Here is a 25819-nt window from a genome sequence, read left to right as displayed (position 1 = left end):
TCATTTACGATTTCCACTTTTCACCGCGTTTCCAAACGTCAGCATTGATGTGGAGAGATGCTAAACGCCGGTAGAGAATCCCAGCTAGGTTGTCTCTATTGCATTTCCCCCGCTTTTATCGATCAGATGACATGGACAGGTCTGCTGATCTGTCGCCTCGTCTTTCCAATGCTTGTGTGCATCGTCCATAGTGTGTCAGCTGTAATAACGGTGATAGCACTTAGTGTACTTTCTTGAAGTCTGTTGTAGTGACGACAGAGATAGCTGAATGGACGGTGAGACAGTGTGACAGGCTTATTGCTGCCAAGGACACAAGAGTCTGCATGGTATTTAGGTCATGCTGATTGAACACTGTTTTGCAGAATATGCTGCACAATTCAGTGCTTAATGCCTGAAGTTTCAGTTTCTGTCAAAATGTACAGTGGTACGCTGCAAAGAATACTTGTTTTGCCTAGTGCATCATTGGTTAATGGTAGCACTGGTTAGTTTGATGAGTCACTCTGACATCTACAGCAGATAGATAACCTCTTGGCAGTGTTGATGGCAGAGTCATACACTGGGCTGATTTTGAGATGTCACGAAAGACAGATGTTGATTGAGCAACATAATTGCTCTGCAGAAGCCAAATTAAGCTCTAAAACTGCAGAAATAAGTTTAGGGTTTTTACCTTCAGTGTCCCAGCTAATATTTATGTAGTTCCTCGCTTCCATACACCTTTCTTATTACTAGAGGATGAGAAGACAAGTCTGCTCCTGCAAATTGTCAGCACTTTGTCATGTAGTTATATTTAGTACAGGACCTGCAAGAAAGTGCCGGACAAAAGTTGGTGTGCAGAAACAATAAAAGTGATCTAGTAACTGTATGAACTGATTATTCAGAACTATCAGGGGCTCACTGGTTAAGCTTTTTGGTCTTGTCTAGCCGTTTACTGGTATGTAATGGTGTACACAACATTTTCTAAGTTTTCTGATTTATTTTATGATATCTTAAACCAACAATTGCAGTTCAAAATAATAGATCCTTTCCTGGTGTAACATAATAGTAATTTCTTGTCTCATTTATTCATCTTACTTCTGCTTAAAAACAAATTTTTGAGCTAGCTTTGTGTGAATTCTGGGTTCAGGCTAGATTTTGGTTCTATTATGACACTGCAAACATGTGGGCAAATATCAGAGGTGACGTGCTTCCATTAGACCTGTTAAGAAAGACAAATAAAGGGTTGACTGGTGAGTAGTTCCTCACACCATAAGGGCCTGTAATGTTTCTTATTTACAGTCAAACATTCTGGGGAAACTTGGCACATAATCCATTTTGTTGGAAGCTGCAAGGAGCTGCTGGTTTGCTTTTGCAAAGTTGTACTTTTTGCAAAAAAGCCCACCTTCCTGGATCATGTGTGCAGTGGGATATTTATACCAGGGATGCACTGCAAATGTGGCAAATACAGGGTTACAGTGTGATGCACATTGTGGCCCATATATTACAGTTAGAAACATGCATATGATTGTGTAATGACTTCTAAATAGATTTTTAAGTAGCCCACACAGAAACAAGGTTATTTTTTTGATTATGTAACCTAGAAACACTAAGGACACAAATGCATCTGGTAATAAGTGCATTATTTTCAGTGTTGCTTGTCTTTAATCTGTTAGTGAGTTGATATTTATGAAAGAAGTGTCCGTGGGTTCGGTGGTCAATAAAGATTTCTTTTGTGGCGCTAGTGGGTGCAGACAGTTCTGTATGAGCGAGCTCCTATATTACCAGTCCTCCAGAAGCACACAGTGTTCAGCGTGCATGTAAGATCATTATCTTCCCCAGAGATTAGTCAAAGGGCTTCCTCCTCTTCATTCACCCTCAAGCACCCGGCACACTGCGCCACTCCAGCCGCATACGTCCACACCAAACACTCATGGCTGCCTCGGCACATAGTCTCTTTTTTTTCCTAGCTAGTGATACTTACATACTACATTAACAAGGAGCCAGCTGATCCTTTGTCACAGACAACGTGATTACATTTAGGGAATTAGGTTTTATCTTCACAAAGTTAGACCATGTAAAGCCTCTGAAGTCCATCAGCTGGGGCATTCTTTGATTTGCCCCACAGACCAAGAGCAGCTATGGATGGCTTGAATATGAAAAAAACCCTCTTGTTTCACCATAACCATGTCTTAAGAGCTGAATTAGTCATGTCAGGCACATGAGAGAGCCCGTCCCCTTTTGATGCTCCAGCCAGTGTTATGTAATGTGATGTGTGATGTTGTGTTCCTTCACTGTGAACAAGGAGATGATGCTTCTCTTTTCAGGCTCCCCATCAGTGTGTTAAGTAGAGCAAGAAATGCTCTCCCTGTCTGAGTCCGTCCTTCTCCATCTTTGCTTGTGGTGATGCTTCAGAAACTCACTGATATCCTCCTGAGAGTCTGTCCCTGCTTGTGGGAGGACCAGATGGAGCTTGACGTGAAGCTGCGCTGCTGTTCAGAACAACATCATAAGCTGCAAGGAAGCATTGTGTCGGTTGGTGGTGGTGTGAAATGATAAATGACTGACTGAGGTTTGATCGGTGCACGGTTTAAAGGCTGATATCTTGCAGTTCACGCTGCCAGCAGATGCTGTTTTGTAAATGAGAAGAAGTGGAGAGAAATAAACAAGATGTATCAAAAGGACTTCAGTGGGATTCGTCAGATAGTTCCTCCACTTCTCCTCCCTTTAGATTGGGTGGTTGATAGATTGATTGTCCTTACTGCTGACCATACCTAGGCCGTTATTATGAAAATGACATATTGTGCTCTTTTTGTCTCAGTTTCCATCTGGTATTAACATGAGATCTGTATCTTATAGAGCTGAATGGACAAAAACATTATTTGCAGTTTCCAATTGAGTGGTCTAACTTTTCCTGTTGTTGTTGTCTGTTTTTAAATAAACGTGTCAACCATTGTAACTGTCATCCGTAAAACATAACCTGCCTAAACTGGCTGAGAGTGCAGACCTCAGCCAAGGCTAGTGCCGTACTTTGCAATTTTAAAAAAGCGATTCAGTTCATCGTTTCTCCACCAACTTTAAAGATTGGGCTGGTAATTTTTTCTTTTTTCTTTGTTGACAGACAGAAAGACAGCAGTGAAACCATACCTCTGCTTTGGCAAAGGAAAAGCTTATTTTTGTTTTGGTTATATTGTAGGAAATGTGGCCTTATTTCATTTTATGCAAGAACTCAGAAATATTAACAGTGTCGACTGTGCCCAGACTCAGACTCTCATACCTAAATATAGTCCTTTGTTGCCCTTTTTGGTCAACAGTTTATAATTAGGAAATGTCACAAATTTAGTCTGGAAACTGACATCTGATCAGGCTTTTGCATTTACAGTACACTGAAGCCCCGTCCACACGAAGACGAAACGAGTTCTAAACGCATAAGTTTCTTGCTGAATCTGCGTATCATTAACACGAAGACGGCGTTTTGGGGGTTTGTAAACAATCATTTTTGAAAACGGGTTTCAGAGTGGAAAGATTTTGAAACGCCGTTTACGCAGCTCCGTGTGTACGGGCGATCCGCTGCTTTTCAGAAACGCTTGCGTCATAGTTTCATAACTTCATTGACACCCATGCGCCACACGCGGCCACAACAACAACAATAGCGGCGTACAGTGTAGCAAACGTGCTGATGAAACTCTCTGTTTACAACTTTTGCCGCAAGTGCGCATGCCCACAGTTTTTTTCTTCTGTTTGCACGCGTTTCCATGCGTATCGAGTGCATTCGTGTCGACGTACACATTTTCTGAGACGCCTTCGTCTTTACGGCGATTGTTTTTGAAACTGTTTAGCGTTTCGTCTTCGTGTGGACGGGGCTTCAGAGTTCTGTGTTCTAGTGGTCTTAAAGCTGCCTGCATTGTAATCTTATCTCAATATGCAAATTTAGTAGGTAAAGCTCGTGGATTGTTTAACAAACATGCACTGTCCCAGGTCAAAGGAAGTGATGCTGAATGAGCTCTGGGCTCATCTGTGGCCTTTTGACAGACAACTTTAGATTCTTTTTCCTCCACATTGCGCTCTTACTGTGCATGCGCCATTAACACCTACCAAGATTGGATGACGGTAAACAGAACACCTCCAGAAGCGGTGTGGCCCAACTGGATTGCATAGCCCGTCTGTGCACATTGACATGAGTCTGTCTTAATACACGGAACACATCCAGAAACCAACTAGTTGGTAGTACCAGGTGAAGATGGAGTTGTTCATTTACTGTTTTTCTCTGTAGATGACTGTTTGCACACAACACTTCCCTTACTTGTGCTGGAACAAACTGTCTTCTACATTATGTTTTCAGCACAGCAGGGTTGCTTCGCTGGTGTCGTTAAAGGTTTCTTCAGAGTTCGATGGTGTCACAGTTGATAAGCGACTCTTTCTGTGACAGGATTTAACTTGTTACTACACCTGCTGCCTTCCAGCACCTTTACAGTTTGTTGTGTCTCTCCTGTCTCGGCTGGTGTGAGGTTGAGGCTAAGGTTAACAGACCTGCTCGCGAAGGAATTTATTTAGTTTCCTTTTTGTCTAAGCTGAGGTCAGTGTTTTGAGATGTGACGAGAGGATGTTTTCCACATGTGTGGAGCGAATTTTGACTGCAGTGACTGCTTGTTTGTCTGGCTGTCATGGTGCTCCCGGCTAGCCCACTGGCCTCCTGACCTTTCGATGTGGCCTAAATAGACACAAGACCACCTTCATATTATTCACAGTACAGCCACTGACAGAAAGAGGAATTGGCTTTAGTCTAGTCAAGCCGTTAGGTATTTGATGTGGCATTATGGGCATAGGCTGAGACATTTCTCTGTGATTTCTGTGTGCATTACATTGTAACCATATTTCAGTTGATCTGTTTCCGCCTCTGCCTCATTCATTTTACTGCTAATAGCAGCCCGACTGAAGTCTGAACTGCGTCAGAGCTGCATGTGGGGAAGATTACTTGTGGCAAACATGAAGGGCTGTGAAGAGCTCTGGATTGAACTAAAGAGGCAGAGGCCTGCTGACACCTTTTGTTGGTGTCACACGTTTCTTTCTGTGTGCAGAATGATAGTGAGTTAAGAGAGCCCAATGTACACTGAAGTAATACTGCTCTTTCTCTTTCTTTCTCTCTCTGTCTCTCTATATAAATTTCAATTACGGTCTTACAATTTGAGATTTTGCTTTAGAACGAGCCGATCATCTGAGTTCCTGACAGAACAGTCTGAAACATTGAGGTTCCCACTTTTATTGTAAGGTGTCGCCATGTTGTGTAATTCTATTGCCAACCCTTTGTAATTGACCCACAGATAGGCTGCTGCCTCACATAAGGCAATATACACTTTTGCAAAACTATTATTTGTTATGTCTGAATGTCCAGTCTGAGTGGATAGTGGACGGTGTGTTACATTTTCTAAAATGACTGAAGTTGATTTACTTAACTGTCACCTTATTTAGTTTTTTTTTTTTAGATCATTTGCATGGACAATGTCTTCCTGTTTAGCTAAAGGAATCACACATTACTGCCTTTTAAAAGAGAGCTGTTTGAAATATTTTTTTTATCAAAGTTAGCATTGCATATTCATGTGTACTTGATCACATTTGAGGCAGATAATAGTGATTCAGATCATAATTCTTGGCTAATACTGTGTTCTCTTTACAACTTTTTGTCAGTTTCTTGTCTGTATTGCTGAGTGACATCTGTCTGGGAGCCACTTCTGTGGAATTGTGTTTTTTTCCTGCGATCAACTAGCCAATGAAAAGCTGGTCAACCTAGACTTTTTTCTTTTACTGCTATTTGAGTCAGCGTTAATTCTTTGTGTGACACAGATGCTGCACGTGCTACAAATGTGTCAGTTTGTGTAGTGAATAAATGAATATCGCCACAGCAGCACTGGAATGATACAGTTTTACATGTGTATGTGCAATAGAGTGTCTTAGTTGTGTGAAGTGAGGGTTTGTGTGCTTGCTTGTGTCTTTAGCATAGACTGTATATATAGTGGACGTAGCATCTGGCTCCAGAATTGAAGCCAACCCGGAAGTGTCAAAAACTTGCATTATCCCGCCGTCCGCTAGGGTTGGCTCCAAAAAGCTTTTTCTCCATAGACCCCAATTCATTTTTGGAAAAAATAAAATTTGATAGACTGATTTTCTACAGCTCAGGATTTTTTTCCTGTTAGTTTTCATGGTCAAAATGAGAGATCAGGTGGCCGATCTTAAAATAAATCAATACTGAATTTTAAATAAATCATTAAAGTTGGCAGAGCCAGGGGCCGTGGCTATACTTGATAGACGGTAACAGAAGCCTCTGCGGTAAAACGTGGGCGGGATAAGAGAGTTCTCAGGCAATCCTGCCCCTAGTTGCTCTCCAGTCCAGTCTGTTTGATGACGCTTTTTACGTCACTGGCTCCAAAAAATCCAAAACGGCGACCAGGAAGTAGCAAAATCCGGGCTTCATTTTCTCGGCGTTGAAACCAACGGGTGAGGTCACGGTGAGTTTACGCCTGGTCTTTAGTGGTTGGTCTATTCTGTGATTTAATATCAGTTTCCCGCCTGTGTAGAGTCATTCAATACAATTCCCACAATTCCTAGGGAACAGTCCTGTAATTCCTATGGCGTTGCCTCGATGGTCTTTTCTCAGCTATTCCAACTTCCTGTGTGACAAAGGAAAAGGACACAGCTTTTTAAAGTGCTCTAACGAAATCATTAACAAGCCTGTAAAGAGGGAACAAAAGAAGAAACCTTGTTTAATGAAATTAAGGGTGAAACAAAGGCAACAATTTCTTAGATATAATAGCCAGCATTAAAACTATTTCATTTTTCTAACTTTTGATGTGAAATAGTGGCTCCTTGTCTGTCGGTGCATGGAAGCTCCAGAGGCACCCAACTCCGGTAGTTGTTTGGAGATGAAGCATTCTGACCAGAAAGTGATGCTAATCAGTGCTATCCATCGTATATGGATTGTCTAATATGTCCTGAAGCCTCCAGTAACAGAACAAGAGTTACCTCTTGGCAGAAAATTAGCCAAAGGAAAAAAACTTTACACTAACCATTGTGTCTATAAAGTTTAAACTTTGTTTTGCCATCATTTTCATTAGCAGTTTTTATGTTCTTGTCTATTTTGATGACCGTGACGAAAAACAAATGGTTCAATTAATAATTATTGTCGTTATGGGTTAATGTTCTAATTATTTTATCATTTGATAGACTGTTTAATTTCTAAAAGTTCTAAAATAGTGACAAATGTGGTCTGTAGCGCTTTAATCTATTATCTAAATATTTGCCCATTTTCTGTACGTTGACTGATAAATTGAATAACCCTTTCTGCAGTGCTGCTGCAAACTGTTGGGTAGTTTGATTTCTAACAAGATCTAATATTTCGATTCACTTGTATAAATGTTCTGTGCTGCCAAGTGAATTTAGGGAAATGAAACGTACAGTATTTACATCTAACCTGTGGGGTAGAAGTGGAAAATACAAATTACAAAAAGGAAATCCCAGTTCAAGTGCAAGTATCTCAAATTTGTACTCGGGCACAGTTCTTGCCTGAATGTGCTTATTTACATTCCACCTCTGGTCAGAGGTATAATAGGGCATGTTTTTATTTCACTCTCATAAATCTTGATTAGGGTAATTTCCTAACAGCCTGTCTCCATTCACCCAAGATTTTCCCTCCATTAATGATCAACACATCAGCCTCTTTCTGTCATCACAGTCACATGCCTGTAGACCTGGTGATTTTTTTATCCCCTGCCTCCACGAAGTGGAAAAGGGGGATATGGGAGACGCCAGCGTGTCGTCATTTGCTATGGTCACGTGGTACAAGACTGCTACTGGTTGGCAAGAACCGGCAGTAACATAACGGCTTGCTACGAGAACGGTATCGGGTTTGAAACAAATACGTAAAGTTATCGCTTTTCATGAATGAAATTGCACATGTATTTACCACAATGGTAATAGCGTGTGTAGTTGTTGGTTGTACGAAGCGTTTTGAGAAGGGATCAGGCTTGAAATTTCACCGAATACCGATTTCAGGAGAGAGAAGATGGCGGTGGCTTCAGGCCATCAACAGGAAAATTTGTACCCCAGTAAGCAGCAGAGATCATGTTTGTGGCTCCCACTTTTCTTCAGGTAAACTATTCAACAGTTTAGTATGTCCAACTTTGAGCTTATTTACCAAAAGATATTGATTTAGTGTCGCATCCTTCGCGTGAAGCGATCTCTACACTTTCGGTTTGGTTCAGTGTTGTCATGTGTTACCGATCGCTTTTTAGGCGATGAAAGTATACTAAAGTCGAATGAAGCATATTCAATAACATCTCCTTAAGCCAGCAGCCTCCTATTTGTAACCATACTTGTTTCTGTATGCGTCTAGCGATCGTTTTTTAGAATTGTCCTATTTTCGATCACCAATGCTGTGCGTCTTACTGTTACATAGAAGCCATACTGCAGACAAAAAATACAGCAACTTCTTGACGTTTCTTTGACATCTTATTGAAGATTAACAGAAGATATATTATTTTTAATTCATAATTTTATATTTTTGGGTGGGTGAACTGCCCAGCGGTGTCAATCAATTAAAAATAAATGTCGGTGAAGGAAATACACGGCCACAATGAACGATCGTCAACCCACCCAGTCTTCAAATTGTAGGGATCTGGCAAGGTTTTACTGTTTCCCTGATATCTCAGCTTACTCGCGTATCTTTGTCGGGCTTCAGGTGATAAGGATTGAGCATAATCGGACAATTTCACGGAAGGATAGTTCGCATTGTTGTCATCAGCCATTGTTCCTCTCGTTCCTCTTGCCAACCAGCGCCGTAATCACGTGACTTCGTGACGTCACTGTTTGTAAACACCGGCGTCTCCCATAGGGTTGGCGTCCGTCCGTTCGTCCGTCCGTCCGTCCGAGAAGCAGGGGACAGCTTTTCTTGGAAACTATTACAGCTAGGATTACGAAATTTAGTGTGTAGCTTCACACCATGGACACCTTGATCAAGTTCAAAAATGAGACCTGTGCGATAATATTTAACAGAGTTATGGCCCTTGATCACTATTTTGGATATAGACTCATAGACATCACATGTGGCGGGGGATATTGATGGCCGTGTCGTCTTGTTAGACTTGTAGTTGTTGGTGGTGGAGTTTTCCCCAAAGTAAGCCAAGGGACAGGTGACTAAGAAATCTGCTGTTTACTTTCAGTGTTCAATAAAAGATTCCTAATACGTTTGCTGTGGTTTGACAGCACTTACTTATTGAAGACTTCTGCCTCAGCTCATCTCCAAGCAGATTACGTACTCCAGCATATTGGCACATATTCTATGAAAACTGAAGTGAAAATAAAAAATAGAAATGAAACATTGTAGCCAGACAAGCAAGAACTTATTACATGTTTCTACAAGTGGAAAAAAAAGTATTGTTACATGCAGTATCAACCTCTATATGATTTAATACTATTCTATAGCTCTAATTAGAAACGTTATACATAATCTTACCAAAATGGCAGTGCAATATCCATATCGCAGGGTGTGTGATTGTTCTTATGTATTTATTTTTCTGATTACATTCAAATATGTGACAACATGCCATTTACCAGGAAAGCGTCAAAAAATCATGTTCTCCAAATGTGAGTCAACATGCTTGTTTACTACCTACAACAGCAAAAATCCCATCATTTTTATATTCGTTTCAGTGAAAAAGAAATGCAGAAAGTACTGTTGGTGCTGAAATTGTGACTCCTATTGCAGTATCTGTCATAATAATGGCTACATGATTTCTCCCCTGCTCCTCTAGTTTTAGCTGCTGCTTACATTAATACAGATGTTGCACTGACAGAGTTTGGCTTTCCTAACAACTTCTCACTGCGTTCAGACAGGCTTCTATATTGAAAGATTTAATGACAAATGAGGAATTGTCTGTCCAGAGGAGATCTGAACTATCAGGGGGTCAACCTTGCATGTATTTGAGGCTTTGAGAAAGTGTGTTGTTAGAAAAAAAATGCATTCAACCTGACATTTGTTTTATTGATGTGTGAATTCCCTTATGAGCTAATCTTTTCTACCTGTTGTTTGTTCCAGATTATGTGTACTTTGAGAACTCCTCCAGTAACCCTTACCTGATTCGAAGAATAGAAGAGCTTAACAAGGTTGGTTGTCTTCATACCTTTTGAGACTGTCATATGTTTCCCTTAAAAATATGTTTACTAGATTGTGTTTTCCTATTTCACTGTACACTCTAACGGAACACTGGAAAAAATGCCCCTCTCAAAACAAGAAAAAAAAAACTTATTTCAAGGAGCTTTTACTTTGAAATAAGTGGGAAAAAAAATCTGCCAATAGAACAAGTGAAAAATGGCTTGGTAAAATTTCTTGAAATAAGATGTGATATTTAGAATATTAAGATCAGCTGGAACTACTTATTTTAAGCTATATTTTACCAGGACTTTCAAGCTTTCGTGTCTTAAAATAAGCCAGACATGCTAAAAAAAAATAGAAGTTTTTCACTCAAAATAGATTTTCACTTTCATGTAACCTCCTAATTTCAGATGTATTAACCCTTCTGTTGTCTCTATTTACAGGCACCAAAAAATATTGTTTCCTTGTCTGAAAAAAATTCAAAAAAAATCAGCAAAAAAATCCCAAAACCTTCAGGAAGAAAATTCCAAGAATTCCTTGAAAGTTTCCCTTAAAAGTTTTACTTAAAAAAAAATCGTCCAAATTTGGCAAGAAAATTATTGTAAATGTTTTCATAAGTAAAACCTTAAGAAAAAATCCTGAAAATATCTAAAGTGATAACATATATATCAGTAAAACTTCTAATATTCTCTTAACATTCACAGAAAATATCAACCAAGATCCAGCAAAATTTGCTGGATTTTGGTTGAAAGAAACGTTTAACGTTTTAACGTTTCTTTTTTTAACACCAAAAAATGTTCAAAAATTTCTCCTAAATAAATGTGGACATCAGAAGTTTCAGTGTGAATTTTTTATTTTTTTTTCCCCTCACATTTTCAAACTTTACAACAGGTCAATTTTGACCTGCAGAACAACACGAGGGTTAAACCTTTTTGAGATTTCTTGTAAAATTCAACTCAAAGCAAGATCATTTCAAGATTGTGTCACTTAACAAGATATTTAAGATGCGCTGTCTTAAAACAAGTCCCTCCATCTTGCTGAAAGGTCACTTGTTAAGTGAATTTATCCTCAATCAAGTGGGATGAGACATTTTGACTAAAAATAAGACAAATAGACTTGGTAAGATTTTGAGTTTTTGCAGTGTAACCAGCCTGTTGTCTCGGCTCATACACCACAGCAATGCAACTTTCTGTCAGCCCGCTGTATGTTAAAACTGGATATTTAGACCCCACAGACACACTTCTACTCAACCTGCACACACACACACTAGCACTAGCACATCATTTTCCCCAATTTGTTCACCTTCCTGGACACTAGTTGGTAAATCAGGGCTACTGTAATGACAGGACACTGGTACAGGAGGCACTTATATAACAGCGGCAGCAGCGTATGACACAGGCTTGTTTCCCAGTCAAAGGATTAAGCCCATTTATGTAACACTCTTACATTGAAGGGCTTGTGCTGAGCACGCGGAGGACTGCATCGTCCTGAGTGCCAATGGCTGTTGAGCACAATGAATGGATAGTAAGAGAGAGAGTGCCCAGTTCACCAGACCCAGGTTGAAATATGGGCACAAGCACTGTTATCACAGTTTATCTTGGGAGAATAAAACCTCTCAATATGTGACCTTCAGTTGACGGGGTGTAATGTTACAGCCTTTTAGTGTGACATAAATATGTCTCAGTATTTTAAGATGCTGCTGTATTTGCATTAGGGCGCTGGTTGAAGGCCAGTGTAGCTCAGCTACTGGTTTAACTGTAGAGGGGTTGACTCTAACTAATAACTAGGAACATGTAGCATTGTGGACAGATTTATGAATATTAACGTTCAGAGAAAAGAACACGGAGGCTACATCACTGAACAGAAGCTACACACATTCTTCTACAGTGGTTGAGATAAACTGTTTGCTTTTACGACTGATTGCCTGACTGCACACCTCCTTAACTTGTTGGGTTTTGTTATAGTAACGATGCTGTGTTCCCGGAACACAGCATTTATTTCAAGTGATTGAGATCTAACTGATAGAAATAATGAACAAAACTGTTCAAATAAGGGCAGCGTTTCCTCTAGGAGGTTTTTAAAGCAGGTGGTGTACACAAATGACACTTGACTGTATGTTTTGCTTGTACAATCTATTTATTGAATCTCCAGGTGGAAATAGCCTTTTAAAAGCTGAATGTAAAAATTTAAATTAAAAAAAAAAATGTTTGAACAAGCTCATCAGAAAATACAGTCAGTAGTTACATCATGGTGTAGATATTAGCTTAATGCTATCAGTGGTTTACTCACGTTAGCGACACTGAGTTGGCACCGGGCCCTATTAACTGAAGCTACCGATATGTTACGTAACGTTAGTTGGCCATCAATATTTTGCAAATGTCTATTTAACTTGTAAAATCTATAATGAGTTATTTTAAGCTAATAACTTTTCTCCGGTAAGTCGCTGCCCTATTTTCCAAGACGGCACTCCTGACTCTCTCACCTGGTGGCTGGATGCTTGACGTGACGCCACTTTCTCGGCCGCGCTCTCGCAAGTAATTAATGTTGTATTGTTATCTGAAGTTTACTCAGTGATCACGAGTACCCGACACAGTGCAGGCCTCTGCTGTGAAGGTGGAGACATGCGGCGGTGGTGTGTTTGCAACAATAAAAAAGAAGAAAAAAGAAATTTGAAGGAGCGGCGGCTAGGATTTAGGAATGGCAGCCCGCCACTCCTAAATGAATGTAGAGGAAACACTGAAGGGTTTTCATAACACAGAGATATTATTGAAGTATTTATTTCAATTTGATTTCACTTCATAGTAATGTGATTTTAAGGACACCACCAAGGAGTGTTGATTAAAACAAAGCAGTGGTTGATACAGATAGGATGGAATGAAGAATCAAAACTGCCCAAAACCAGAACTAAAAAGCAAAGAAGTTCAAAAGAATACGAATCAGTTGTTATGATGCAAAGCTGTAGGTCGTCTTAGCATGGGCAGCGACTTTAAACACGTCAAAATGGTCGAAGAGAAAGACAAACAAGTTTCCAGGGGACACTGAAGAGGCGGTGACTCCAGTGCTGCATAATGGCGCTAACTTGTAACCATTGACTCCCCACTTTGCAGACAGCCAATGGGAATGTGGAAGCGAAGGTGGTGTGTCTGTTCAGGAGGCGAGACATCTCAGGCAACCTCAACACTCTGGCTGACAGCAACGCAAGTGAGTAGCAACCACTGAGTCCAAACCTCTTTTCAGCAGCCCTCTTCTCCAGCATGAGAGCAGGTATGATATGGCTCGCTGCCTTTAATGAACCTGTTCCTCATTGTGTCTCACATAAAAGCCTCAAAGCACCTCTCCAGCTTTTATGTTGTAAATTGCACCAAGGCCTGCTTCAGGTTAAAGTAAGACCATCGCTTTTGTGTAAAGCACAGTGCTGAAGGCTACTGTGGAAAAGGACTTCCTAATGAGACAGCTGTGCTTGCAGTGTGTTTGTTCATGACAGATCTGTTGCGCATTGGATTGTGGTCATGACATTTTTGCTATTTATATATATCAATATTTATTGGGGACAAAAAATTTATTTTGCTGCTGTTGGATAAAAACATGGTGACTGGGTTAACATTCCTTTCAGTGAATGCGAGGCTATATGTTGTATTCACTGCTTTATTTGTCTGATTGGGCAGATTATACTGGCCCAAATCTTCAGGTCTTTTCCCACACTGTTCCTCTGAATAGTAGCTCTTTCTAATCTGAACTGTTGCTATCATACATGTCAGTATTTTTTAAATTATTATTTAGGATCAAATACAGCTGTCACTAATAATGTGTTCGTGTTAAGTAACAGCATATTAACTTAACATTAATGTCTGAAGGCCACATTGACACTTTCTGGCATTGTCTGTTAGTATTCTCTGCAAGTGTTTGTACACTAACTGTCCTAGTTCAGTCTCCAGTTAAACTTTAATTCACATCTTGTTAGTATGTTAATTTATTAGCTGAAACCTCAGGTCCTGCATTTGGACTGAGCATCGTGTGTGTGTGTGTGTGTGTGTGTGTGTGTGTGTGTGTGTGTGTGTGTGTGTGTGTGTGTGTGTGTGTGTGTGTGTGTGTGTGTGTGTGTGTGTGTGTGTGTGTGTGTGTGTGTGTGTGTGTGTGTGTGTGTGTGTGTGTGTGTGTGTGTGTGTGTGTGTGTGTGTGTGTGTGTGTGTGTGTGTGTGTACATTAGAGTTGGGACTTTTATACTTTGATGCATTCATTTTGAGTAATTAATTAAGGGGAAAAATAACATTTTTTTTTAAAAAGAATGCTTATGCAATGTCTATTCTGAATCAGTCATCAACCAAAATTTATTTGAATTGAAAAACTTTGCTTATTGTGTCAAATATTGCTATTTGACATAATGCTCTCTCTCTATATATATATATTTGTGTAAAAACACTTTCTTTCCCTGCAGTATTGTCTCACTGTGTGGTTCTTGCTCCACCCCCTTCACTCCACCTAATCCAGCCTGTGAGCCCAGTCTCCTCCTCGTGTGTGATCACAGAGCCAAGGAGATGGGAAGATGGAGGTAGTGGGGTGGTGCTAATGACATGCAGACTACTGAAGACTGATCACATTCACTCATTACCCCCAACCCAACACCACCTCCGCCTCCCTCCTCCTGGGCTGCAGTGCTCTAGACAAAGACATCTACACATGCACACACACACACACACTCTACACTTCAAAATGGATGCATTAATGCCATCTTTTCTTCTCTGTGCCCAGCTCCACAAATTTGAAATGTTTGTTCACTGGTCATTTGTAGAGAAGAATGAGATTTGACTGGATCCAATGACTGAATTGCATTCAGTGCCGTCACTGTGTCTGCTGGCATTTTGGACATTTTTATGCTTTTCAAGAAGCTGGGCAGTCAACCTTCCAAACATGCTTAAATTTGGTGATGTTATTGAGCTTAACCGTAAGAGGCAACACTGAAGTTAGTGACACATTCATGCCAATGTTTCTACATATATTTATGGAAATAAGCCAAAAATCTAATGAAACAAATCTTAAAAATTATCCAGATATGTATCCATTATTACATGTATTATATCTTACCAGTACTAGGTTCCTTTTCCGTTATAGAAGAATTTCAGATGTGAAATTATGGGATTTGTGTTTTCAACCAGGACAAGAGCCATGTAATTCCTCCCAGTTTGGTGTGAGTTTTGACTTTCCTCAGCATTGAAAATCTATTTAAGTGTGCCATTTAACACCTGAAGGTGAGTGGCTAAGCAGTGGGTTGGGTTTGTGCGCGCATGGTGTTAAACGTATTGACGAGACATGAAATACGATCCTGGAAATCCAGTTGTGGTACCAGAGAACCTACAAGCACATTCTAACAAACAGCTTTTTGCTATAAACAATGCGGTCCTTTATGAACACTCCTCCTTAAGTTGGAAGAGTTTCAACTTTGCATTTTTAGAGCAAAAACACAGCTTTGAAGTAGGTGTGACCATAAACCAATCGGATACCATCACTTTTTTGGAACCATCATGAGTTTAACTGTAAAATGACACCATGATTGTTGAAATATAATGCAATGTGCACTTGACCAGCAATGCCTTGCTGAATTGGATTATGCACACTTCAAAAACCTAGACTGCATATGTGCCAGAAAATGAAAGATGCTTATGACAAATGTTTTCAAGGAGATTCTCTATCATCAATACCTTTCATCATTCATCATTGAAAGAGTTGTAATTGAAGTCATTGCTGCTGGATTTTGGAGGCGCTTTGATTTGTGCATGCTTTCCATTATTGGTGCCCAAACAGTGGGAAATCCTCATTTGTGCTACGTATGTCCCAAGAGCTCAGTACCCCCTTAGGAACAATAATTGACACAGTGCCACAGTCCAATCTGTAACTAACTGCTGTACACTGTAAAAAGTGCAAAGTCACTGGAAGCTTTTTAGAAACATCCACTTGAGCCCTGTGTGTTTTTCTGTTTCTGCTAAAGGCCTCTACACACTGTGGGATTTTAACAGTCTTATAAGTTCACAACTTGATACACTGTACGACATGAATCTAATAATACGGTGGCCGAGACCCGCCATCGCTGCAAATAAAACAAACGCTGCAAATAAAAAGAAACACCGCTGCAAATAAAAAAGAAACGCTGCAAATAAAAAAGAAACGCTGCAAATAAAAAGAAACACCGCTGCAAATAAAAAAGAAACGCTGCAAATAAAAAGAAACGCTGCTGCAAATAAAAGAAACACTGCAAACAAAAAGAAACGCCGCTGCAAATAAAAAAGAAACGCTGCAAATAAAGCCACAACGAAAGTGGATTACTGGGGATTATTTTTGCCGATACACCGGTGTGAGAAGAAGAAGACGAAGAAGTAGAAACAAGAACAGGAGTACGACTTGGAAAACGAACGAGAAAGTAAGTGAAAATATTAGTGTTTAATGTCACTACATCTAATTTTTAATGTGTTATCTGGTTAGGCCATGTAGCCCCAGGTTTGAAGGTTTGAAGTTGAACTGGAGGATGCCGGTGTGTTGTTAGCCGTCAGTTGTTTCCACCCGGATGTGTTTTCGTTCCGGACTCATTCATTCTGTCCGCTCGGGCGGACGGGCGCCGGCGGCAAAGGATGGTTCGCCCGGGGCACAAATCTAGCCATGACCGAATCTGTGTGTTTTTCTGGGGTAGACACTGTTCTGGAGTGAGAGCGTGCAGTGGAACATGTTACTGTGTTTTGCTGCATATTGGAGTAAAGTTACCAAACTCGATTGTCCTCTCGTTAGCCGAAGCTAACAACACACCTGGATCCACACCTCCACACGTCTGAATCCAGGATTTTTTTGAAAAAAAAAACAAAACATCTGGATCCAGGATCCTGCATCCAGGATTTTTTTCTGGATCCAGACGGTGATCCAGATTACCTCCAAAATCTAATCGATTGTTACTTTTGCTTTTCCGGGCATTCTGTAAAAAATTGGTGAAAATCCATCCATAACTTTTTTAGTTATGCTGTAAACAGACAGACAGATGGCCTGGCGGAGGTCTGCGCTCTCCGAGTGCTTTTCTAGTTTTTAATGTTATCTGGTTAGGCCATGTAGCTCAAGGTTTGAAGTTGAACTGGAGGATGCCGGTGTGTTGTTAGCTTCGGCTAACGAGAGGACAATCGAGTTTGGTAACTTTACTCCAATATGCAGCAAAACACAGTAACATGTTCCACTGCACGCTCTCACTCCAGAACAGTGTCTACCCCAGAAAAACACACAGATTCGGTCATGGCTAGATTTGCGCCCCGGGTGAACCATCCTTTGCCGCCGGCGCCCGTCCGCCCGAGCGGACAGAATGAATGAGTCCGGAACGAAAACACATCCGGGTGGAAACAACTGACGGCTAACAACACACCGGCATCCTCCAGTTCAACTTCAAACCTTCAAACCTGGGGCTACATGGCCTAACCAGATAACACATTAAAAATTAGACGTAGTGACATTAAACACTAATATTTTCACTTACTTTCTCGTTCGTTTTCCAAGTCGTACTCCTGTTCTTGTTTCTACTTCTTCGTCTTCTTCTTCTCACACCGGTGTATCGGCAAAAATAATCCCCAGTAATCCACTTTCGTTGTGGCTTTTTTATTTGCAGCGTTTCTTTTTTATTTGCAGCGGCGTTTCTTTTTGTTTGCAGTGTTTCTTTTATTTGCAGCAGCGTTTCTTTTTATTTGCAGCGTTTCTTTTTTATTTGCAGCGGTGTTTCTTTTTATTTGCAGCGTTTCTTTTTTATTTGCAGCGGTGTTTCTTTTTATTTGCAGCGTTTGTTTTATTTGCAGCGATGGCGGGTCTCGGCCACCGTATAATAATCTTTGACCGTGACGTGAACTTTGCCATTTGCAGATTGCACGATGAAAATGCAGCTGAATCGCACCCGAGGATGTACGCGAGTTGACATGAATGGGCAATAAGCGTGCACCGTCCATCCATGAAAAATAAACAGCTGAAGCATAAACAGAGCACCTACAATCACAGGGAAACATGAACAGATTTCATTTTTATCTATTTAATAACATAAACTAAGTGCTGTGGCCACTACTTACGGTGGTGTTTGTGTGCGTTTGCTAGCCGCTAATGTTAACCTGGGAGCTGCAACTCCGCCGCTGTATCCTTCCATGCTTCGTCCTTTTTGTGGTACGAGCTGGAGGACACGTCAAAAAAGCTTCTGCGGCTACAGCTCTACTAAGCTGTCTTCTTTGTATAATTCCCACATACTTGTTTTGATGCGTTTTGCTTTCTGTTGGTGAGTTGTCGTAAGTCGCAGCAGCGGTCACACTGTGAGACGATCACGCCAAATTTCTGACAGTCAAAATGACAACGGCCGTCCTTGAACCTGTCACAGTGTGTGCAGCGTAAGACCACTGATTTAGAGCCACGACCAAAGATATCACCGTGATTGTCATCTTTCGTCTGGAACGGCTGAAAATCGCACAGTGTGTAGAGGCCTTAAGAGGGACAATGTCATGTGCACGTATTGTAGCATGTATAGATCCACATATACTGGTCAGCCTTTACAGTCGGCATACAGACACACTGTTGAATTGTGTGAAGCTGATATGTTAAACTCTCCTGCAGACACAGACATGGACGGCTGTGGACACCATGAACTAGTAGTTGTAGATACACTGCTGCACTTGTGGAGTCGTCACCACGTAGATGGAGAAACTTTGGGGTTACACTCAGGTTTGTGTGTATGAATCTGTGCCATCTTTCAAAAAACAGAGCAGATCATGAAATGTGACCCTCACAATGCTCATGGATGTAAAAAGCAAGACCCTGACTAAAGTAAAACTGAATTTAATGACAAGAGTCCACTAGCAGAGTAGTTTTCTCAACTTTACTGGTACAGTCAAGTGGGTGCTTTCCCTACAACATTTTAAAAAAAAAAGACATGTCTACTTGGCACAACCACAAAAGTGCGTGTTTTAGGTTTAGCTGACTTACTAATATTGATACTGACGTAGAAGTCCTTCTAAATCTGTCAGAGACACAAAGCGTTGTCTGTGACCGAGTCTGTCCTGGTCTGGCTCAGTCCGTTAGCAGTGATGAAGTGTACCAGCACACTCTCTCTGCTGCTGCTTATTGCTGGTAAACCTCAAATTATCTGCTCACTTTTTGCATTATTGCTCTCCTCCTCTTCCTCCTTCTACACACACACACACACACACACACACACACACACACACACACACACACACACACACACACACACACACACACACACACACACACACACACACACGAGTTGTTTGTGCAGAACAAAAGGCCCTTGATCTGTCCCTGAGGGCCACAGCACGCAATGAGTTAATTTTGACTTGCCTTGTGTCTTTGTCAGAGCAAGAAAGTGTGCGTGTGTCTGCAAATGTGTGTGTGTGTGTGTGTATGTCTGCAAATGTGTGTGTGTTTCTCCGTGTGTGTGTGTGTGATTTTCTCTGTGAATGTGTGTGTGTTGGTAGAAGTGTGTTGCTAAGACCCTGCCACTCCTTCTGTGTATATACGTGGTTTCTTCTTTTGTGTGTGTGTGTGTGTGTGTGTGTGAGAGAGAGAGTGTGTGTGTGAGTGTGTGTGTGTAAGGAGTTGGGGATACATGTTGGGGGGGATGGGCGCCTCAGGTTTGGTATACAGGGTTTCCTACTTTGTCTGGCAGGGACTAGCCGGACAGGGGGAGGAGGGGGGAGGGGGTTGAGAGGTTAACAGAAAAGGGGTGTGGCTTAAGGTACCGTCCCTCTCACTATCTCTCTTTGAGTCTCTCTCTCTCTCCCTCTCCCCTGTGCCCTCACTGACAGGGTTTCCTGTGGCTGAGTGCAGGGGCGGAGTCCACGGAGATGTAGCGAAATAGTCCCTCCCCTCCAGCTTGCAACAAATTACTCACCCGCCTGAAATTAGGAATGCGCATTCTAGTGGCCAAACGCACACACACGAACACACACAGGCAGCAGTGTATTGCTTCACTTTTTCTCATCTTTTACTTGCTGGGAACATAGTTGCCACATGAGTTTGCTAATTTTTATAAAGTCTCATTACCTTCCGGGAAATCCACTAACAATTCTGAGCCCGTGTGTGTAATTACGTCCACAGTTTGAATTCATACGTTTCTTCTAGGAGATTCAATTGTAAAAAGCACAGCAGGAAATATCCAGGAGCACTTTTTTTCTTACCGTTACTCTTATGAACCTTTGAGCTAGGTGGAAGTGCTACAGAGGGTTACCAACAGGTAGAGTTAGAAATAACCCAGAGGAATATCATAGTCATGACATAGAAATACCTTTATAAACGTAGTGATCTGAGACTTCAGGATGTGCTCAGACTAGAGATCAACCAATTGTCGAGTTGGTTGATTATTAAGGCCAATATTTAATATGCAACGTTGTCATTTTTATTGATCGGCTGCTTCTTAACCCTTATGTTAAATTTGAAAAATGTGGGGAAAAAATATTTTCACAGTATAACTTCTGATGTCCACATTTTCAACATTTTTGGGAAATTTTTGAACATTGTCTTTTTTTGGGGGGGGGAGGGGTTGTTAAAAAATGTATCTTAAGAACATTCACAGAAAAATCAACCAAAATCCAGTGAAATTCGTTCTTAAAGAAAATATAAGTTTTACTGATATATATATGTAATCACCTTAGATATTTTTAAGAATTTTTTTGAAGATTTTTATTCATTTTTTGAAAATATTTACAAGAATTTTCTTGCCAAATTTTGGGGATTTTTTTTAAGTAAAAATTTTAAGAGAAACTTTGAAGGAATTATAGGAATCTTCTTCCTAAAGGTTTTGGAAATTTTCAGAAATTTGGGGAGTTTTTTTTCTGAATTTTTGAAAAAAAAAAAATTTCAGACAATTACACAATATTTTTTGGTACCCGTAAATGAAGACAACAGGAGGGTTATTGTATGGGCTGCTTTGGCTCAGACACAGCCGCCTCTCTCTGTCTTTGTCTCTACAGTCACTTTATGGTCTTAAGCAATCCCCCATCCACAGAATTATGTAATTGGTTACATGCACAAGCAACAGCAAATAACTTGTTTACATGGAGGGACAAACACGAGCATTTGCAGAGTGGAACAGCTCCGGTAGAGTAGCTGGGCGGTGTAGTGGCAGATACTGCTGAAGTTGTAATAAACATGGTAGTCTTCCTGTTACAGAGAAAAGACCCTAATAATTCACTTGTTGGTGTTAACAAGAGCTGTAAATGGAATTTATTTTGCAGACGGTCTTAGATTAAGGCCATCACTACTACAAGGTTTGCTGTGCTTCTTATCCTGCGGCTAACACAGTCTAGAGTACCATAACCTCTTTGTAAAGGAAGATTAACTTTTCCAGTCTATTCTAACTGACAGCCATGTCTCTCTAGCAGAGACATAACCCACAAAATCAGAAGTACAACCATCGCTATAAATCAGGACATTAGATGCTTTCACAGTGTCTAAGGCTATATTAACGGATAGCAGCTAAGTTAGGAGGGAGCCTCACATTATCCCGTAGTAGTGCTGGAAAATAATAAGAAGTAAAGCTTGAAGATGTGGTGCTTACTGGGCAATAAAAATGATAAACTAGAAAAATTAAGAAAACGGAGAAGATCAAAATATTGCTTGATCCTCGATTCCGACTGGTCAAATGAGTGCTCATTCTTTAATATGAACTATGAGAGGAGATATGCATGGATGGTAGACTCTATCATCAAATGATATTGATGTATATCATGACACTTTGATTTTTGATTAATTCAGCTAAGAAATGTCCCATAAAATAGATATGACCTGTTTGACATGCAGAGTGAAGTAGTGTTCTCATTTTGCCAAGTGAATGTTTACATTTTAAAAGTACCACGTTTTATTGTCTGTATTATTGTCTGTATCTGCCAGTGGTGAAAGTAGGCATAGTAATATGTTCATTTCACCACAAGAGAAGCCTGTTATATCACCTGCAATTAGGTGAGTTAAACATGCACACATATCTGCGTCAACAATACGACGACAAAAGGGAAAATATTGGCGTATCGGCATCCCTGACACACATAATACACCAGGAAGCGAATAAATAAGCGTTTTAAAAATGATGACTCATTGTGTTGCAATGTTTGCCAACCTGTTGCCCAACCCTAACTTACAGATGTTGGCACAAAGTATTTATAATTGCTCTGGCAGTTTTTTTCACCCGCTTGTGATGTATTTTTAGTCTGTAATGTGCTCAGTTCATTTTTGTCAGATATTTTATAATATTTTTGTTTTGTTTTGTCGGCCAGTGGCTTTCGGTTAGAGCCAATGTAAACGAGTTGAGCCAAAGTCTACTAGGACAGCATTACTGTAGCCAAGTAGCCAATGAAATGAAACCTGTCCCTTGTTTTTTTTTGTACATGTATAATGTCCATGTGACTCTGCCACTCATTCAGAAACGGTTCCACTCTCTGCACTTCCCACCCATTCTTGTAAACGTGATATATCAGCAGTGCCTGGAGGTCATGAGGTGGTGGTTGTAGTTTGTCATAGTTTTGTTGACTGTCATTTTCTTACCTTTCTTAGCCTTTATTGCTCTGTTGCTCTTTCTGTACTTGTTGGACTGAATCAAGTGATCCTGCCTGAGCTTAAAACACCATGTCAACACAGCATTCTTGCATTTTTGTAACATAGGACTGTTTGTGATCAGGCTGTGCATCACTTTACATTAGTAAAGAAGGTAGTGCAAAACAGAGGAATTGGGACCCAGAATGGAAAATCTAATGAGAAGATGAAAGGAAGCTGCCAACTCTTGAGATGTTCACAGTGACAGGATCCATATTTTGTTGCAAAAATCAGTAGAGGTGTTACTGATGTCTACAGTAGCAACTGCTGCCTGGGGGGAGCAGACTTTAGCAGGGCCTCGGTATGAACACTGTGGGTGCTGGTAGGACATGGTTTGACTTGAAACCTTCATTTAACCTCCTATCACTGCATTGAAGTGCAGCTGTAAGAACTTTTTGACTCGTGTTTTTCTCACGGGTTGCACATCAGTTTTAAATCTCCAATCACTGAGAAGGCACTTGAATTCTGTATGCTCCCATTTAGAGTGTGTTCTGCGATGTGTGTCGCGTCACTTTAAAAGCAGTGCTGATGACGATGATGCATTTGTGTTTGCAGGAGAATTTGAGGAGGAGTCGAAGCAGCCGACGCTGTCTGAACAACAGAAACACCAGCTCAAACACAGAGAACTCTTCCTGTCTCGACAATTTGAATCTCTACCTGCTACTCACATACGGTACGTGTTTACTAGCAGGAGCTTGTGACAGAGGTGGAGCTCAGACACCTGCCATGCACAGTTAGGACTTAACTGCTGAGGAAATGGTCCTTGCTGCAGCTATTCTTAGCTATTAAGGCAGGGATATGTTCTGCCCCTGCACAGGCCATCTCTTTTTATTTCCTTTTTAGAAAGAGTTGTTGCTCATCTTGTATCCATTAGCTGTTGATGAATGAATATTTAAGTGACAGCAAATAAAAGAGATGTCCATGTAAAGTAGACTGTCGGTTCTTCACCCTACTAATACTGCTGTTAACTTGAACCTGAACTTGAACTTGAAGCAGCCCTACCAGTGAGGGCTATATATGTATATATATATACTCTATTTAATAAATACCCTACTGTTCAAAGGTTTGGGGCCACTTAGAAATGTCCTTATTTGAGAAAGAAAAGTAGTTTTTGTTCACTGAAGATGACATTAACTGAATCAGAAATACAGTCCAGACATTGTTAATGTGGTAAATGGCTATTCCAGCTGGAAATTTTTAATAGAATATCTCCATAGGGGTACAGAGGAACATTTCCAGCAACCATCACTTCTGTGTTCTAATGCTACATTGTGTTAGCTAATGGTGTTGAAAGGCTAACTGATGATTAGAAAACCCTTGTGCAGTTTTGTTAGCACATGAATGAAAGTGTGAGTTTTCATGGAAAACATGCAATTGCCTGGGTGATCCCAAACTTTTCAACAGTAGTGTGTTTATGAAATAGATTGCACAAAAGTTTCATCCACAGCAAGTCTCTGGAAACAGCTCCAAACTATTTGGAACACAATAACAAAATTGTTGAAAAGTACATAAAGGCAATACCAGAAAGAATACAAGCTGTTATCAAGGCCAAAGGAGGTTATACAAAATGTTTAGATTTTTGGTTAATATATGTGAATAAGGACTCTTTAGCTGAAATCAAGTCAACTTTATTTATATCACACATTTAAAAAAACAGCTAAGATTGACCAAGCTGCTTTTCAAAATGTAAATCAAGACATAATCTAGTTGTTCCGGTTTGCCTCATCAATAACAACGCAATTTTTATTCAAGTTTTTTACAGATTTCAAAAAATATCTGGTTTATATTTGGAGTTGGCAACAGTTAAGTCTTAAATGCAGCAGACTGGCAAATACATATTTGTCTTTAAACTGCAACTATATTAATGTTCTATAAGTTTCTTTGTTTGTGTATACTAAAAACGTCATTTATAGGTCACATCTGTATAGTGGTACGACTGTGGTTGGCAGTTATTTTTGATCAAATGTCATTTCCTATCCTGAGATTATGGATAGTTTGTACATCTTTCACTTCGACATTCTTTCCTCACTGCGTCCTCAGGGGGAAATGTAACGTCACTCTCCTCAATGAAACCGACGTTTTGACTGGATACCTGGAGAAAGAGGTGAAGCACCATCTGTTCATTTGTCATGAACGCATTACTGGGCTTCCTGTTTAGTGTCTTTCATGTGTTTCACATTATACAGTGTGAAAGCTGTTCGGAGCACAACACACTGGGGAAGCAGCTGTAACCTTTGGTGTGTTCTGTCTAGGACTGTTTCTTCTACTCGTTGGTGTTCGACCCTGTCCAGAAGACCCTCCTGGCAGACCAGGGCGAGATCCGAGTCGGCTCTAAGTACCAGGCTGAAATTCCTGACAAGCTAGCTGAGGGTGAGCAGCACGCTATAAACTGGAAATACCTGGCAGACTAATGTAATGGCTTCAGTTGTTGTTTGAGTGGTCTCCACCAAAAAGGCAAACTTAAATAAACCAGAAACACAAGGACCTTACCTTCCTAAGTGCCCAGTAGCAAATGTTGAACCCAGTTCCTCTGTGTTGCAGGTGAATCAGACAACCGGGTCCAGGAAAAGCTGGAGACCAAGGTGTGGGACCCCAACAACCAACTCAAAGACCCTCAGATTGACCAGTTCCTGGTGGTGGCAAGGTAACGTTTATCTGCCATCTGTCACCCAGCCTGCATCATCATCACTAGATCTTGTTGCTATGGCAACTCCTGAATCTACCATCAGCAGGACAGCTTTTCTGGAGAAAATGCATGAACTGCAGCCCCTGTGATAATTTTTAATAGGAGGAAACTCTGTTTTCTACTGGTCGTACCATGTGTGATTAACCTCAAGAGCTTCATCTGTAATCATAAAGTTAGGATTATTCAGAAGTTGAGCAGAGCATCTGTCACTGATGCTGAATTCTGACCAGGACGTAATGATGGCAAAAGTTTTATATTACACATTAACATAACAATAGAATATGTGTTGATCACTTAGTTGTGGTACTAGGTGGTATTATAGTGCCTCAGGGGAATGTATTTGGTCCATGCTTTGGATCATATTTAAAAAAGACTATGTTAAGTTTGCTTTTGGAGGGAATCACCCTGTTCCCAAT

The 25819-nt window shown here is 40.5% G+C and overlaps 1 protein-coding gene across 1 annotated transcript in view; it reads left to right on the top strand.

Moving 5' to 3' along the window:
• The window catches only part of mta2 (metastasis associated 1 family, member 2), a 35673-nt gene that overhangs the window by 1586 nt on the left and 8268 nt on the right, over nucleotides 1-25819 (top strand). The window contains exons 2-7 of the mRNA XM_022215586.2: nucleotides 10061-10128; nucleotides 13225-13318; nucleotides 23273-23390; nucleotides 24758-24821; nucleotides 24970-25087; nucleotides 25259-25361. Of these exons, the coding sequence (XP_022071278.1) occupies nucleotides 10061-10128; nucleotides 13225-13318; nucleotides 23273-23390; nucleotides 24758-24821; nucleotides 24970-25087; nucleotides 25259-25361 (565 nt within the window). The remainder of the gene's footprint in view (nucleotides 1-10060; nucleotides 10129-13224; nucleotides 13319-23272; nucleotides 23391-24757; nucleotides 24822-24969; nucleotides 25088-25258; nucleotides 25362-25819) is intronic.

This window comes from Acanthochromis polyacanthus, chromosome 23 (assembly GCF_021347895.1).
Source record: "Acanthochromis polyacanthus isolate Apoly-LR-REF ecotype Palm Island chromosome 23, KAUST_Apoly_ChrSc, whole genome shotgun sequence".
NCBI lineage: Eukaryota > Metazoa > Chordata > Actinopteri > Pomacentridae > Acanthochromis > Acanthochromis polyacanthus.
The sequence above is the reverse complement of the archived record's forward strand: the minus strand, read 5'-3'. Positions and strand labels throughout refer to the sequence as shown.